Below are 16111 nucleotides of genomic sequence, written 5' to 3' on the forward strand. Positions count from 1 at the left end.
AGAAACTGCTTTTACTCATTCATGACACAAGTACTTCAGAAGAGGAAGGTTAAAGCCCTCCATACCTGGAATCTGGTATAAGCGTAACACACTGTAAGCTCCAATGGGCTTAGGTAGCTCTGCTCCTATGCCCTGTAGCCTGTAGTGCACAAGGACTCTCTGTGGGCAAAATCTACTTGGTGCTGCGGCTTTCCTCAGCAGATAGCTCATGTCTTCACATCTCCACATCCTGAGTTCTCTACCGCAACTCGGTTTTATCCTTTAAGCTTCGTGCAAAGTCCACTGAAGGACTCCCTGCAGGGAACCTGATCCTGCTCTACACTGCCTGGCTTCCCAGACTTTTGTTAAAAAAACATTGGTGCAAGTCTCCAAGTTAACTAGAACTCCTTCATTCTGCCTGCCTGCAAAATTAGTATTATGTAGATGATGTCATGTCCTGTCGCAAGCTCAAGAACTGGCACCCAAAGGACCACAGCTTGAGTAGCCTTTGAGTGCCTGTGCACTGAAAGCCCTCCCTAGGCTGCCTTGTTTAAAAGGACATCCCTGAGACTCTGTTAAAGCAAATCCTCTCAGTTTTACATCCTGCAGCCTTTCATGAGTTGGGTCTCACCCTCAAGGCACCTTTCCTATTGTCGCAGTGCAAAGTGAAAGGATTCTCCTCAATCACGCTAATCTCTGGGTTCACCCTTGCTTTTGTGGCAGTTTTAATCACATTGCATGCTCCCAAACTGCATGTTTTTTACATCTTTGTTTTACTTCCTTCACCTCTCTAAAAGCAGCCTGGGTGCAGCCTGGTGGTGGTAGTACATGCCTCTAACCCCAAAACTCGTTAGGCAGAGGCAGGCAGATCTCTGAGAGTTGAGGCTAGCTGGTCTACAAAGGGAATTTCAGGACAGCCAGGGCAGTTACACAGAGAAGAAAGAAACCCTGTCTCAAAAAAACTAAAACTGAAGAGAAAAAAAAAAAAAAAAAAAGCTGCCTGAGCGCAATAATCATAGCCTGGTTACTATGCAGTCTTGAAATTTCCTCTTCTAAGATCTGGAGCTATGTCTCAAGGAATAGAAAGCTTGCCTAACATGTGCAAGGCCCTGGTTTGATTCCCACCACCACAAAAACAAGAACATTTGAAATCTCCTCCACCAAATAGATTAGTTCATTACCTTTTAATTCAGTCTTACTCAAATGTTCTGACACAAGCAGAATGGGCTGGTTCACATATTGGTGGACCAGGAAACAGAGTGCAGACTGGAACCATGGGCAGGCATATCCTTCAAAGGCCAATCCCCAGGGAGCTACTTCCACCAGCCAGGCCCCACCTCCTAAAGTCTCCACCTCCTAAAACAGCACCACAAGCTGAAGACTGACCACTAAAAAAAGAGCCTGTGGGGAACAATTCAGATTCAAATTAGGAGAGAGGCCTTGTTAGGAGAAGTAAAGTCCTGACTCTGCTCTGTCTCCTCTGATACCCTACTAGCATTAAGGGTGCTTCTTACTGTAGGGTAAAAGCAGATGTCTGGGTGCCCTCTGTGGTCTCTACTGACATCAGAAGACTATGTACCTCTCCACTCCCTGATGGGAGGTAAGGCTTGGTTCCCTACTCAGTTTTCTTTGATACTACTCTTGTTAGGGGCAGAGGTAGGAAATGAGGTCAAGAAGAGGCACAACTGAGGCTCCTTGTCACAGCCTGGCAAGGATTATAGTCTAGACTCTCTCTGGCTTATGCTGGCAGAGAAGGTCTATCGTGTTCTTTTAATCTGCTTGTTTGGACAGGCAGTTATTATCTTAAAGTCATCTGCCTTGTGCTTTTCTGGGGTCCTTTTTGCATGTCCCTACTGTCACTTCAAGTTGCTAGCCTACAAGTCTCCCTAGAATATACTGAGGAAGAGAAAATATAAGAACTAAAACATGCTGTTCTTTTTGTGTTGAGGGTCCCTAACTAGTCTTTATTCTTGTGTCTACACTTTACATATTTGTCTATATCTAGATAGTAGCCATTAAACAAATAATAATTAAGCTATAATCCATAGTCCTAGAGAGGACAGGCATAAAGGAAGGTCTGGGGGGGGCACATGGATCTCCCTGGGACAGAGAAACAGAAGAGGTTTTATGGGTGGACTGAAGCAGGAAAGGGGGATATGGGAGAAGAGCATGAGGCAGGAGGATCAGGTGGGGAGGAAGAGGAGAGATGGGATTGTGGGAGCGAATGAGGGGAGAGACAGCTAGAACTGAAGGACATCTGAGGAGTGGTATGGAAATCTAGTACAGTGGAAAGTAACAATAAAATGACTCCTAATGATATTCTGCTATACTCACATTGGCATCTTATTCAACTACCATCAGAGAGGCTTCCTATGGTTCCTGTAGCAGATGGGAGCAAATACACAGACCCACAGCCAGACATTACACACACCGAGAGCTCTAAACAAGATGTTTCCATCAAATCCCTCCCCTCAGAACTCAGGGAATCCCAAAGAAGAGGAGGCAGAATAAGTAGGGAAGATAAAGGGGATGGAGAACAACAGGAGAAGAAGGCCCTCTTAAAAAACCTGAGTAAAGCTCATACGAGCTCACGGAGACTGAAGCAGCAAGCACAGGGCCTGCATGGGTCTGCACCAGGTCCCCTGCACATAGCCTACAGCTTCCAGTTTAGCACTTTCAGGGGCTCCTGAGTGTGTGAATGAGTAGGTCTCTGATTCTTGTGCCAGCTCTTGGAGCTCTTTTATTTTTCTGTTAGTTCGTCTCGTCCAACAAGATAAAGATGGTTTTTGTTTTAGCTTATTATATTTTACTTTGTTGTGTTTTCTTGCTAACTCTTAGAAGTGTGTTCTTTTCTAATGAGACAGAAAGGGGATGGATCTGGATAGGAGAGGAGATGGGGAGGCACTGGGAGCAGTAGAGGGAGGGAAAACTGTATTTAGATTACACTGTATGAGAAAAGAATCTATGTTTAGTAAAAGGAAAAAAGTGGTATACTGTTTTATATCTACTGTTCACAGTTTGAAACTGTATTTAACAGAAGGAAAAGGAAATGAAATGGTAAGTCTACTATATCTTCCCCAAAGTCCCCGCTTTCCTACCCCAGACAGATTCTCATGTAGCCCTGGCTGGCCTCAAACTCACTGTGAAGCCTAAGGATTACCTTGAATGTCTGATCCTCCTGCCTCTACCTCCTGAGTGCTAGGATAACAGGCCTGTTCTCGGTGCTCAGTTTATGTGGTGCTGGGGATCAAATCCAGGGCTCTGTGCATGCTAGGCAAGTACTGGTCCAACTGGGCTACATCTCCAGCCCCTAGAAGGTCTGTTTTAACAGCCTTTATTGTACCATGTGCCAGGTACCATGAGAACAGATTATCCCAAACCTGTAGTGCAGAGCACTATTTTCAAATCCCTCCTGACTTGGAAGTTCAGAGAACTCCTGTTTGTCATTTGCTAGCTAAGTGTCATAATTATGTAACCACTTGTTATTTTAACAGCAATGTAAATGCTATTTCACATGGTTGGAAATAGCTAAGTAAGATTTTGCATTAAAAAACCAGCTGATCCGCCTGGTATGGCCTCATACCTGTAACCTCAGAATTTGCAGCGCTGACACAAAAGTATTGCTGAGTTGGAAGCCAATCTGGTCTCCATAGCAAGAGCCTGTCTTAAAATAAACAAACAAACAAAAAACAACACCACATAGTTTTCTCACTAACTCTGAATCTATTATATCAAAGTGGTAATAAAAACTGAATTTTAGAATCTTTAGATTTAAACAAGCTCTGAATTAGTAATTATTTGCCCTCAATTTTCTTATTTTAAAATATATCCACATCCCAAATTAATTAAGAGAAGTATTTATTAAACTAGGACTAACCTGTAATTTCAGTGTAGAGATGAATCTATCTTGGGTTCTCACTTCTTGTTCTAGTTGGAGAGTATTCTGGTTTTTTCCAGCTTCAGAAACTGGAGCCCCGAGACCAAACTGATGTTCTTTGGTGGTAACCTAGCAGGAAGAATGAAAAATAATGGAGAGGCACTCCATTTAAAACAAAGCTGTGACTTTTTACATCAGCAAGTTTTGAAATTTGTTAACATTCTATTTCATTCTCATACTTTATATTGTTTTTAACTTTCCCACCAGTAAAGCAGAGGATACCAAGCTATGTTTCTTAAAAATCTATAGTATAAAGCGTAGGGATAGTGAGATGTTCAGCAGTTCAGAGTGCTTAATCAGAGGACTGGAGCTCAGATCCCAGCATTCACATTGAGGGGAGAAGCTCACAAATGCCTCCAGCGCCAAGGGTTCTGATCTGATATCTCCTTCTAGCTTCTGTGTGTACCCATGCACACATGTACTCTCTGTCTCTCTGTCTCTCTGTCTCTCTCTCTCTCTCTCTCTCTCTCTCTCTCTCTCTTTCACACACACACACACACACACACACACACACACACACACACACACACCTTTAAAAACAAAACAAAAGACCTGTTCAACAAGAGAGGTACTATCCTTGGTACTGGAAACCTAGATAACTAATCAATGCTAGTGAAATCATGTTTATTGGAGGAGAATCTGCTCATTCTACTAATCTACTACTAATTTACTAAACCAACATAATCCCTCACAATAATCTGTAAACATTTCTCCTTATAGCTACAGATATGTGTAGTCCTTACCCCTCATCAAGGAAACTTCTCTTTACAGCCGATGGAGATACTACAGAAAAGCACAACCAATCAATATGCAGAGTTGTGGAGCCCAGTCCCAATGGATAAATCTACAAAACATTCCCACACATTGCAGAGGAAGGGTCAGAAAGACTGTAAGAGCCAGAAGATCAGCAGTTTGCTGAGATCGTGTCTCCTAGTAACATCAGAAGTCACACCCATAAAGTCTCACCAACATGACCACCCAAGAGTGAGCTGAACAAGGATGACACCAACAAACGTCAAATTGGACAGGGAAAAGCCCATGCGGTCTCAACACTACACAGAAATATAGGCAACTGAGTAAAGCTGGGAACAGGAGAGGTGGTGTTCCCTAGAGAAGAGCCAACAATAGTTGTCCAGTGGCAAACTATCAGTCCTGAAGACATATATACAAGTAACATTATATGGACTCAACAGGTTAAAGTTAGGAATATACGGGGTTGGGGATTTAGCTCAGTGGTAGAGCGCTTGCCTAGCAAGTGCAAGGCCCTGGGTTCGGTCCTCAGCTCCGGCAGAAAAAAAAAAGTTAGGAATATACTAACTTTAATAGCATGTAATAGCAATTGATGAATAAAGAGACTGAATTTGAAGGAGAGCTGGGCAGGAAATATGGGAGACTTTGGAGGGAGGAAAGGGAAGGGAGAAGGATTGTAATTTAAATATAATCCCAAAAATTAAAAAAGGAAAAGAAAAGATGACAAGAAAATAATTTTATGTTTTCCAAATAAAACTATGATAGTGAGTATGCTTTTTAAAGATTCATGCCCTATCCTATCACTTTCCTGAAGAAACATGAGTTGGTAGCAAATAAGAGTCTACCTCTGTCAAATATGGTAGCCATCAGTAACACGTTAGCTATTATTGCCATTGTATAGTAACACAAAGTTTGCTAGCCATCCATAGAGGATACTTTCTCTAAAACATTTACAATTTCTATAAGTAAAAAGGCAAAAGAAATATTCTAACAGAAAAATTAGAAAAATAATATGAATATTTACAGAAACATTCAACAATACCTTTTAGAGCAGTGGTTCTCAACCTGCATATAGACATCCTGCATATCAGATATTTACATTATGATTAATAACAGTAGCAAAATTATGGTTATGAAGTAGCAACAAAACAATTTTATGGTTGGGGGTCACCACACCATGAGGAAGAGGATTAAAGGGTTGCCGCATTAGGAAGGTTGAGAACCACTACTTTAGTGAGATGTGATATGAATTAAAATAATACTGAGGACCCACTTTTAACCACCACCTTGACAAAAGCCAATAAATTGGATGTGTGTGTGTGTGTGTGTGTGTGTGTGTGTGTGTGTGTTTTATATATACATGACTGTACAAATGCAGAGACCAGAGCAAGATATTGAGATCACTCTCCACCTTATTATCTTGAGACAGGTCTCTTACTGAACTGGAAGCCAACCATTTCAGCTAGATTGTCTGGTCAGAGAACCACTGAGATCTACTTGTCTCCATTCTCCTATGCTAGGGTTCTGGGCATGTGCATTCATGCCTGGTTACTGGCATAGTGCCAGGGATTCAAACTCTAGTCCTCATGCCTGTACAGCAAGCACTCTTATCCACTGATCCATTTCCCCAGACTCAAATGTTAGATATTTAACTTATCATACCTATACATCATTTGTAGTAGTATACGATGATTGTTTATGGAAAGCAATTATGCAAAATCTATTAACACTAAAAGTATACATATAGCTTCTATTCAAATAATTTCATTTCTAGGAATTTATCATACAGATGTACTTGTACATCTAATGTACAAGTGTATATTAACTAGTGTACATCTAATGCACATCTAAGTTTTCCAGGTTAGCATAGTAACCCCACTACTCCACTGTGTTTTTACTTAGCAATCAATATATCTAAGAAATTATGTCATTTAGAAAAGTAGTATTCTCTTCCTGAATCAAGTCAATCATCATGATAAGTGAGAATTTTCTAAGAACATCCTAGACCTTTCCTTCAACACAGCTGTTGTTCTCCAAGGAAAGGTTTTCTCTGAGGAAATTATAAAATCAAGATATCCCCACTGACTAGTTTGAGTATACCCTGTGCAGCCTGGCATCGAAGTAGGTTGGTGAATCTATTTCCTTTTCCTTCCCTAAATAAGACAGAGAGTTCATTTCTCTGCATCTCTAGCTACTGCCCACCTGGAATGTCAGCATAAATCTCACAGACTACTTAAAACTTTAGGAGCTATATAAAAATCCGACCACTGCTCACACAGTTTCTGTTGAGAAGTGTGCTCCTAGTTACAAACATTTGACTCAGGAAAGCAGAATAAATAACTTTTCATTTTGGCAATTAATTTTTAAATTTTGGTGAACATATGAATTACAGAGGAGTGTTGTTTACATGCAGAATCTCATTCACAGTACACCTGAGATCCTGCAATTCGAAAAAGCTTCCCTGCAGTCCTTATTGGCTTTCCACTACACTTCAGATTGCCAAGATCTATTTTTGCCCAACATGCAAAGTTCTTCATAATTTGTTCCCTTCCACTTTGAGAACTTTATCACCTGATTAACACCTCCAAGAACTATTCTACAAATTCTTAATACATACACCTAGAAACACTCTTCTTCACTAACATTTTAAGGCTCAGTTTGAACTCAAGATCTTATTCTCAAGATCAATTCTGTTTTTTTATGCTATAAGGATGATGTCATCAAATATATATATATATATATATATATATATATATATATACACATACATACATACATACATATACACATACTTATTATAGCACAATTTAGGTAAATACTCATGTTTTCTATATGTCTTCCTTACACATTTACTTGAACCTCAAAAATAAGCAATGTCTAAAAAGTTGTCTCCACCAGTCTTCTGAGAGTCAGTCTCCTCCTCCCTGCCACCACTGTGTGTGTGTGTGTGTGTGTGTGTGTGTGTGTGTGTGTGTGTGTGTGTGTGAGCTCTAGCCTTTTCATCTTGTTTTAGACAGGTTCACTTGTCTGTTGCTGCATATGCCAGGCTAGCTGACCCATAAGCTTCCAGGGTTCTCCACCACCCATCCTTGCGCAAGATCTCTGCAATTACAGATGCTTGCTACCATCTAGCTTTACATGGCATGCTGGTTAGTTTTTGTCCAACTTGACACAAGCCAAGGTCATACTGAGAAGAGGGCACTGAGAAAATGCTTCCATCGGACTGGCTTGTAGGCAAGTCTGTAGAGCATTTTCTGGATTCATGATTGATGTGGGAGGATCCAGACCCTGTGGGTGGTACCACTCTTGGGCAGGAGATCTTAGGTGGTATAAGAAAGTGGCCTGAGTAAGCCATGAGGAGCAAGCCAGTAAGCAACATGCTCCATAGTCTCTGCATCAGTTCCTGCTTCCAGGTTCCTGCCTTGAGTTCCTATCCCAATTTCTCTTCAAGACTACAACTGTGTGGTGGTTTGGATGAGATGTTCCCCATAAGTCTCAGGCATTTGAATACTAGGTTCCCAGTTGGTAGCTATTTGACATTAGGAAGAGTAGCCTAGTTAAAGGAGATGTGTCACTGCAGGTGAGCTTAAGGTTTCCATGTCTCTGCCATGCACTCTCTGTTTCCTGCTTATGGATCAGGACATGAGCTATCAGATACTTCATGCCTGTCTGCAGCCATGTTTCCCACCATGGTGGTCATCAACTCGAACCCTCTGGAACTGTAAGCCCCAAATAAACCCTTTCTTCTATAAGTTGCCTTGGTTGTGGTTTTTATTTTCTGGGGGGGGGGTAATTAATTAATTTGCACATTGTGATTTTTATTTACAAGGAGAAAAGAGAAAATATTTAGGAAACAGCTTGGAATATAGACAATATTAAGGAAGATGTACAGCAGGAGTTGATTTGGAAGTCTCCTTTTTAATTTTTTTTTCACTTTACATACCAAGTTCAGTCCTCCCTCCCCTCCTCCTACTCCCTCCCACCTCCCCCCCACCCCATCCCCCTTCCACTCCTCAAAGAGGGTAAGGCCTCCTGTGGGGTGTCAACAAAGCCTGGTATATCAAATTGAGGCAGGACCAAGCTGCTCCCTCCTGCATCAGAGCTGAGCAAAGTATCCCTCCATAGGGAATGGGCTCCAAAAAGCCAGTTCATGCACCAGGGATAAATCCCAGTCCCACTGCCAGGGGCCCCACAAACAGACCCTGCCACCCACATTCAGAGGGCCTAGTTCAGTCCCATACCAGCTTCCCAGCTGTCAGTCCAGAGCCCTTGAGCTCCCACTGGCTTGGGTCAGCTGTCTCTGTGGGTTCCCCATCATGATCTTGTGGTGTTTTATCACAGCAACAAAAAAAGTACTAATACAAACTGTAAGCAGAAACAAGCCCTGTTCTCCCCAAATCCCTTCTGGTCATGGTATTTTTGTCACATCAATAGAAATCTAACTAGAACATACGAGTTCTGAGGATCAAAACTCAAGCCCTTACCATAGCCATCTCTCCAGCCTCTAGAGTTCTTTACATAACAGGAAGGTGTCTTAGAGCAGTGTGCTAAACAAACTAAACTTTTCTTTATTCTCCTCAGTAAAATGACTAGTCAAGTGTGGATTCTACTAAATTAGATATTAGGCTAGTCTAATTACCTAGGAAAAGCCTGTCTGGCACTTCATGCAGAGCTGTTACCATCCTGACCTGCTAGCTTCCACACCTATAATACCATATGAGTACTTTCCACATTCCAGTGATCTCTAATATCAGTATCCATCAGAATGGCATTTGATGTTTGTACAGACCTCGGAAAATACACGCGAAATCTTCATTCTCAACTGGAAAGTAACACAACACACAATAAGCGGATTTTAATATGAGACTTCCTCCTAGTTCCACTACTATTTTTTTTTTCAAGAGAAGGTTTCTCTGTGTAGCCTTGTCTGTCCTGGACCTCGATTTGTAGACCAGGCTGGCCTTGAACTCATAGACATCCACCTGCCTCTGCCTAAGTGCTGGGATTAAAGGGTGCACCACTACCTCCCAGCCCATTACTTCTTAATTGCATAACCTTAAGCACACTATTTCTTTGGAGATGGCTTCTTCATCTAGTAACTAGGGATGATACTAATAGGGTCTATACCTCATAAAATTGTGTAAGGGTTAAACGAATATAAGTAATATGTATAAAGACTTAAAATAGTGCCTGGTATATAATTAGCACTAAACATTATTATTATCACTATTTATTCCTCTCATTGATTCAATTTTCTAATCATCCATCAAATTCTACTGACCTTTTCACTAGAACATTTCTTAAATATATTCTCATTCTCTCTCTCTCTCTCTCTCTCTCTCTCTCTCTCTCTCTCTCACACACACACACACACACACACACACACACACACACACAGACAAAATCAGCTTTAGTTCATGGTATCAGATTGCAATACTCATATCTATTCACCAAAGTTTTATATAGTCATACTAAAAAGCAATACCCATGTATAGGGACAACAAATGGAGAACAAAAAAAAAAAAAAAAAAACATACAAGTTCAACTTTCAATTAATCTACAAGGTCCAGAGCACATAAATAAGTATATAGCACAGTATGATTAGCACCCTATCACTATAAACTCAGCTATGCTATGAGAACATAGGCAAAAAGGGGTTCCTGCATTTACTTGCCCCCAAAGGCTTAGAATCTACTTTCCATTCCCTGAAACTTACGAACATACCTGTATCAGAGCACTTACCACTGTGTCACTTTTATTGAACATTCACTGCCATAGCAATTGTACAATGTCTGAAACAAACTTCTGAAATCCCTCATCTACCCCTTGTTCCTAACCTTGCCCACATTCGTTCCAGATCTTCTTCATGTTGAGCCAACATCAAGTGTGTACATGCCCAAGGTAAAAAAAAAAAAGTGAAGAGTCATCTTTGGCTTTTCTCTTTCTTGACCCTCATCTAATATATCAACAAGTTAAAATGCATCTCCTAAATCCATCCATTTCTACATACTTTATATGCATGTGCCTAGACTCAGGTGCCACCCTCTCCCACCTGCAAGTTTCCTACTGGTCTTCCTGCTCCTCCCCTTGCTCCATAAAACTTATTCTTCACCCTAAAGTCAGTTAATCGCTTTAAAATGTTGAGAAGCTGATCAAAAACACACCAACGGCTTTCTACTGCAATTAGGATAAATCCTAACTTCTAAAAGTCTTGCCTTCTCTTTAAAGATCTAATACTTTCTTCTTCACCTATCAATCAGCTTTACTGTTTAGCTTTCTGTTCCTTTAATGTGTTGCTCTGACCTGAAAAACTGTATGTCCCTCAATCTCATATGAATAAATCCTAGTCCCCAGAATAATGATAATAAGAGGTAGAGGGGCCTGTTGGTAGAAGAACACACACTTAGCATTCTTATAGCCCTGGGTTCAATTCCTAGCACCAAAATATAAACAAACTACCCTTATGAACTTATTAATTTCCCTTATAGAAAAGGCCTCAAATTTCTCTCACACTCTGCACCGTGAGGCAACAACAGTAAGGTATCTATGAACCAGGAAACAAGCCCCCACCAGATATGAAATCTTTTTTTGCCATGAACTTAGAATTTCCAGCCTCCAGAACTATTAGGATTAAATATTTGTTGTTCACAATCTACAGAGCACACCGTGTTTTGTTACAGCAAAGCAAATGAACTAAAGCATGTTCCATTCCCATTTGACTTCATGCTTTCTCCCATTTTCCCTACCAGGAACATTCTCTCCTCAGCTTTTTACCTGGCTGACATCTTCTCAACCTCAGCTCTTTGTTCTGGAAGACGAGAGCCTTTTCTTCCCTGACTTCCTGAACTATTTTATCTCTTGATCACTTTCCACTTAGGCTATCTTCACGTATCACTTCTTGAAATCATATTCTTTATTTGTTCACCTGTCTACTGTCTATTTCCTTCCACAGGAATATAAATTCCAAGATGTCTAGGCTGGTGTCTGGTTGCTATGTTTGAAAAATGTCCACCACAAAGTTGCTTTATGAAACATTTGTATTTACCCAATAAAATATTTAGAGTTAATAAAACATTTTTCAAATAATGAATTTTGATTAAACAAAGCTGTTTCTGTGTTGAGGTGAAAGCAAATCCGAAGAGAACTAATAAATGAATAAGTATTAAAAATCAAAATATAAAATGTAAGCTTTTAATCAGCATAATTGCAAGAGTCAAAGAGACAGAATAAAAGTTAGAGGAAGACTAAGGTTGTAGCAGGTACACTGCCAAAAGGAAAAAAGGCATACTTCATTCTTTTGTAGAGAGCTCTTTCAGAATCAAATACTGGGTCTCTCAAGAAATGCAAGTAATAGCTGAGCATCCTTAATCTGAAAATTCAAAACTGAAATCCTCCCAATTCCAAAACTTTCTGAGAAACAACATGACGCTACAAATGGAAAATTCCATACCTGATCTCACTAGAGTGGCCAAAGTAAAAACCCAGTGCACCAAAAGTTACATAAAGTGACCTTCAAGCTCTGTACTTAAGTTCATATGAAACACAAACACATCTCCTGTTTAGATTTGGCCCCCATCCCTGGGTGTATCATGTGCATGCATGCAATATCCTAAGTCCCCAAACTCTGAAATGGCAACACTTCCGATCCTAAGCATTTCTGATGAGTGATGTCCAACCTGCACACACCAATCACTTCAGTATTTGCCTCAAAGCCAGGGCCGGTAAGAAGACTTAACTGATAAAGGCGCTTGTGTCTGAGCCTGGTGCCTGAGTTTGATCCCCAGGACCCACATAATGAAAGGACAGAACCAACTCTCACAAGTTGTCCTCTGACCTCCACATGTGCACTGCGGCATGTGCATACCCTGGCAAGCAAGTAGACAGGCACAAGCACACACATGCACACATGCACACATGCACACATGCACACACACACACACACAATTTTTTTTTAAGAAAAGGAATTCCCTAAAGTCTTTTGCAAGTGATGATGCCCTACAGTAGAGAAACAATTAAATGTAAACTAATGATGACTAGTGAAGGGGGAAAGGGTGAAGAACATGAGATCCAGGTAAAGAATATGTGCTATACTCTGACACAAGAGTAGGAAAAGCAAAAATAAGTGAAATTTTAAACAAGGGGTGAAAAATCTGAGGGACTTCATATCTAGTGGGACTTTAATTTTTTTTCAGTGAAACAGAAGTTAACATTATGTCTAAAAATATCATCAAATGGGGGCTGGAGAGATGGCTCAGAGGTTAAGAGCACTGGCTGCTCTTCCAGAGATCCTGAGTTCAATTCCCAGCAACCACATGATGGCTCCCAACCACTGTAATGAGGTCTGGTGCCCTCTTCCAGTTTGTAGGCATACATGCAAGCAGAACACTGTATACATAATAAATAAATAAACCTTTAAAAAATATATCATCAGGGCTGGAGAGATGGCTCAGAGGTTAAGAGCACTGGCTGTTCTTCCAGAGGTCCTTAGTTCAATCCCCAGCAACCACATGATGGCTCACAACCATCACAATCATCTGGTGCCCTCTTCTGGCATGTAGACAGATGACACTGTATTTGTAATAAATAAATAAATAAATCTTTAAAAAAATATATATCATCAAATGGTTGGGAAGGATAGGAAGGCATATAGGATCAAGATACAACAAGGTATGTGTATGAAATGTCATCATGCCACAGACTGTTTTGTATCTAACTTTAAAAAAAATAGTTAAAAATGATTCATCAGGGTCAAAAAAGTACTTGCAAGTATGAGGGCCAGAGTTCAGATCACAGAAGTCATGTAATGGAGGCACAGCAATGGAGTGTGTGTCAGCAATCCTAGTACTAGAGATGCAATGGACAGGAGGGTCGGTCACTGGGACTTGATGTTAGGTCAGACCACTAAATTGACCAGCTCCAGGCTCAGTGAGAGGCATTACCTCAAAAACTGGGTAGAGAGGGATTAGGGGAAAAAACCCTTGTCAACTTGTGACCTCCACACACAAGTATACACATGCATATAACATATACACAAACACACACATAACACACAAAGTATCAATACTCTAAAGCAAACTGAGGTACATATTATGTATTTTGCAAATGTCTATTTATTATATTGATACAATAATTGAAAATACTGGAATGTTTTCTATTCAATTCTGAAAACTGCTTCTGCAAAAGCTAAACTAGAGTTAAGTTTTTGTTTTCTTTTATTACGATTCTCTCCAGAAGTTTAGATTTACACACTCTTCAAGGTAGGCTTGAATTACCTAGCAGGCGATGTGATAACTGTACAAAAATATTATGAATGTTGTGTTTATAATTATGACAAAATAAATAGTATGTTTCGAGAATTTACTTCAAACAAAATAGTAAAGCCACAAACTTTTCTTAAGGTTAAAAAAAAAAAAGAAAAAAAAAAACAAAACAAAACTTTCCAGTCATTCCAATCCAACCTCCAAAGCTCATCTCCTTTCTACAATGCAGTCTCTAGAGTAAAGAAACAACTTATCTCTTCAGTGAGCATGAAACAATGGCCTTAGGAAAGGTAATGTTTATCAAGACCTCTTAGAAACACAAGAAAGGGGTTGGCTGTTTTCTGAAGGCCTTTCTGGACCAAAGGGGTTTAGTAATATAAGACTTAGACTAACAGTATAACTAAAAGGAAAAGAACTACCTTTCAAATTGCCTCCCTTCAAAACATGAGAGGCATACATTTTAGTAACCATAACCCCATCAAAGAGTATTGCCAAAAACAATTTTAAAACTATCCACCAACTGTAAATTGTGGTATACTTTTACAACTGGATACTAACCAGCAAACTAACCAGAAGCAGTAAAGATAAACCTTGAAGTGTTGAGTAAAGAAGCAGAAGAATACCTGTTATGATGCCCTTTATATAAAGTGCCATAACAAGGCAGACTGTACGGTGTGGGTTTGCATAAGAAGATGATGAAACTATAAGGAAAAGCAGGGAAATGGCTAACATTGTCAAGCTGGGGAATGAAGGGCATGTGATCTGTGAGGGAATAAATAACACTTGTTCTAATGGCTGCTACTTGTGGAGGACCTTAAAATCCAATTATTTTCGAACAAACTAAGGCAGAAGACAGAAAACAGAATCCAGAGACTTTCTTTGCCTGGTTATATTCTGGACTACAACAGTGATTCTTCTTTGGAAAGTTCAAAAACAAAACAAAACAGTTTTTGAAACTGCCATTAAATAATATCAAGGTTTAGGGTTGAAAGGAATATTGATTGATGTAATATTTATCTTCTTATCTCTTTCCCAATAATTAAGATGGAAGGATTTAATTCATTGCTCAACTAAAATCACACAATTATGTTTTGTTCCTGAAGCAGAGTTATATGCGATAACTTCCCTTTATACTAGCAAATAACCTCTTCTACTTTGAAATTACTGTGACTTTATTTCCTGAATGTGAACAAAATGTACTCGAAATCCTGAAAACTAGAATAAATTTAAAACGACGAATATCATGACACGTAGATCTGCGATGGGGGGTAATAAAACACAGAACACTGTCACTTGTGCAAACTTTTCTTAAAGTCTAAATCCTTGACTGAAGGATATATACAAATACATATTTATTTAGATATACTTCGGCGTTTTTAGGTATCAAGTGCACCACAGCCTCCTATTTGAGATTTTAAAAACATTTCAGATAAAAGCCAGCCTACCCTGTCTTTCCTCCAAACAAAGCTCTAAAAGAAATTCTGAGATTTCCATGCAAAAATCTCAATCTCTGCCTTCCCCTGCCTCCAAGTCTATAATGAGACTGGAGAGACCAGGGAAAAGACAGGTTGAGCTTCCAAGTGTCTCACTCCACAGTGTCTCCAAGCCAAACAGTCTCCCAACAACCAAGCTGAGGCAGGAAGCGAAGCGGTCACCATAGGAACTGGGCTCGATCCTTAGCTCCCCAGAAACTAGAGTAAGGTTTGCTCCTGGAAACCTTCCCACCCGGCCGGCTGCCCGCAAAGCAGCCGCTCACGCAGCGATGCCCACCCCGGGGCCACCGTCAGACCCCAACACCTCTCCCCACCCTCTTGCAGCCGCCCCGGGGTGGCTGTCCTCTTGCCCGGCGCACCTCCGTGCCTTCTACCTGGAGCTCTGGAGCCCTCCCCCGGCCTCCCGGGCCATCGTCCTCCCCGGAGCTCATCCCGGCTACTGACGAGCCTCCCGCCCTGCGGGAGCTCCAGGCCGGCCCCGGCCTCCATCCCCCGCCCCTGTCTCCTCCTTCCCATCCCGTGGGCCCCGCCCCGGCGGAGGCGGAGACTCAGCAGGTCGCAGCGGGAAGAGGGCGGGAGCGGTTAGCTCCCGCCTGGCCGACGCCCCGCCCTCACGCTCTGTACCTGAAGGGGGCTCTCCTTCCACCTCCCCGGCGCCTCCGCTCCACTTCCGTCCGGCGCGCCCCCAGCCC

The 16111-nt window shown here is 41.0% G+C and overlaps 1 protein-coding gene across 6 annotated transcripts in view; it reads right to left on the minus strand.

The window, feature by feature from the left end:
- The window catches only part of Tsga10 (testis specific 10), a 104734-nt gene that overhangs the window by 88014 nt on the left and 609 nt on the right, over positions 1 to 16111 (minus strand). For 2 of the 6 annotated variants that reach the window (XM_036167367.1, XM_036167369.1), the window contains exon 2: positions 3857 to 3985. Coding sequence is in view for 2 of the 6 variants with exons in the window: in XM_036167362.1 (XP_036023255.1) it covers positions 3563 to 3643; positions 3857 to 3985; positions 15779 to 15850 (282 nt within the window). In the remaining 4 variants the exon portion in view is untranslated. Of the gene's footprint in view, positions 1 to 3562; positions 3644 to 3856; positions 3986 to 15778; positions 15897 to 16043; positions 16099 to 16111 lie in introns of those variants that run through there. The other 4 variants (XM_036167362.1, XM_036167365.1, XM_036167364.1 and 1 more) reach the window with 4 other exon arrangements.

The sequence above is a fragment of the Onychomys torridus genome, chromosome 18 (assembly GCF_903995425.1).
Source record: "Onychomys torridus chromosome 18, mOncTor1.1, whole genome shotgun sequence".
NCBI lineage: Eukaryota > Metazoa > Chordata > Mammalia > Rodentia > Cricetidae > Onychomys > Onychomys torridus.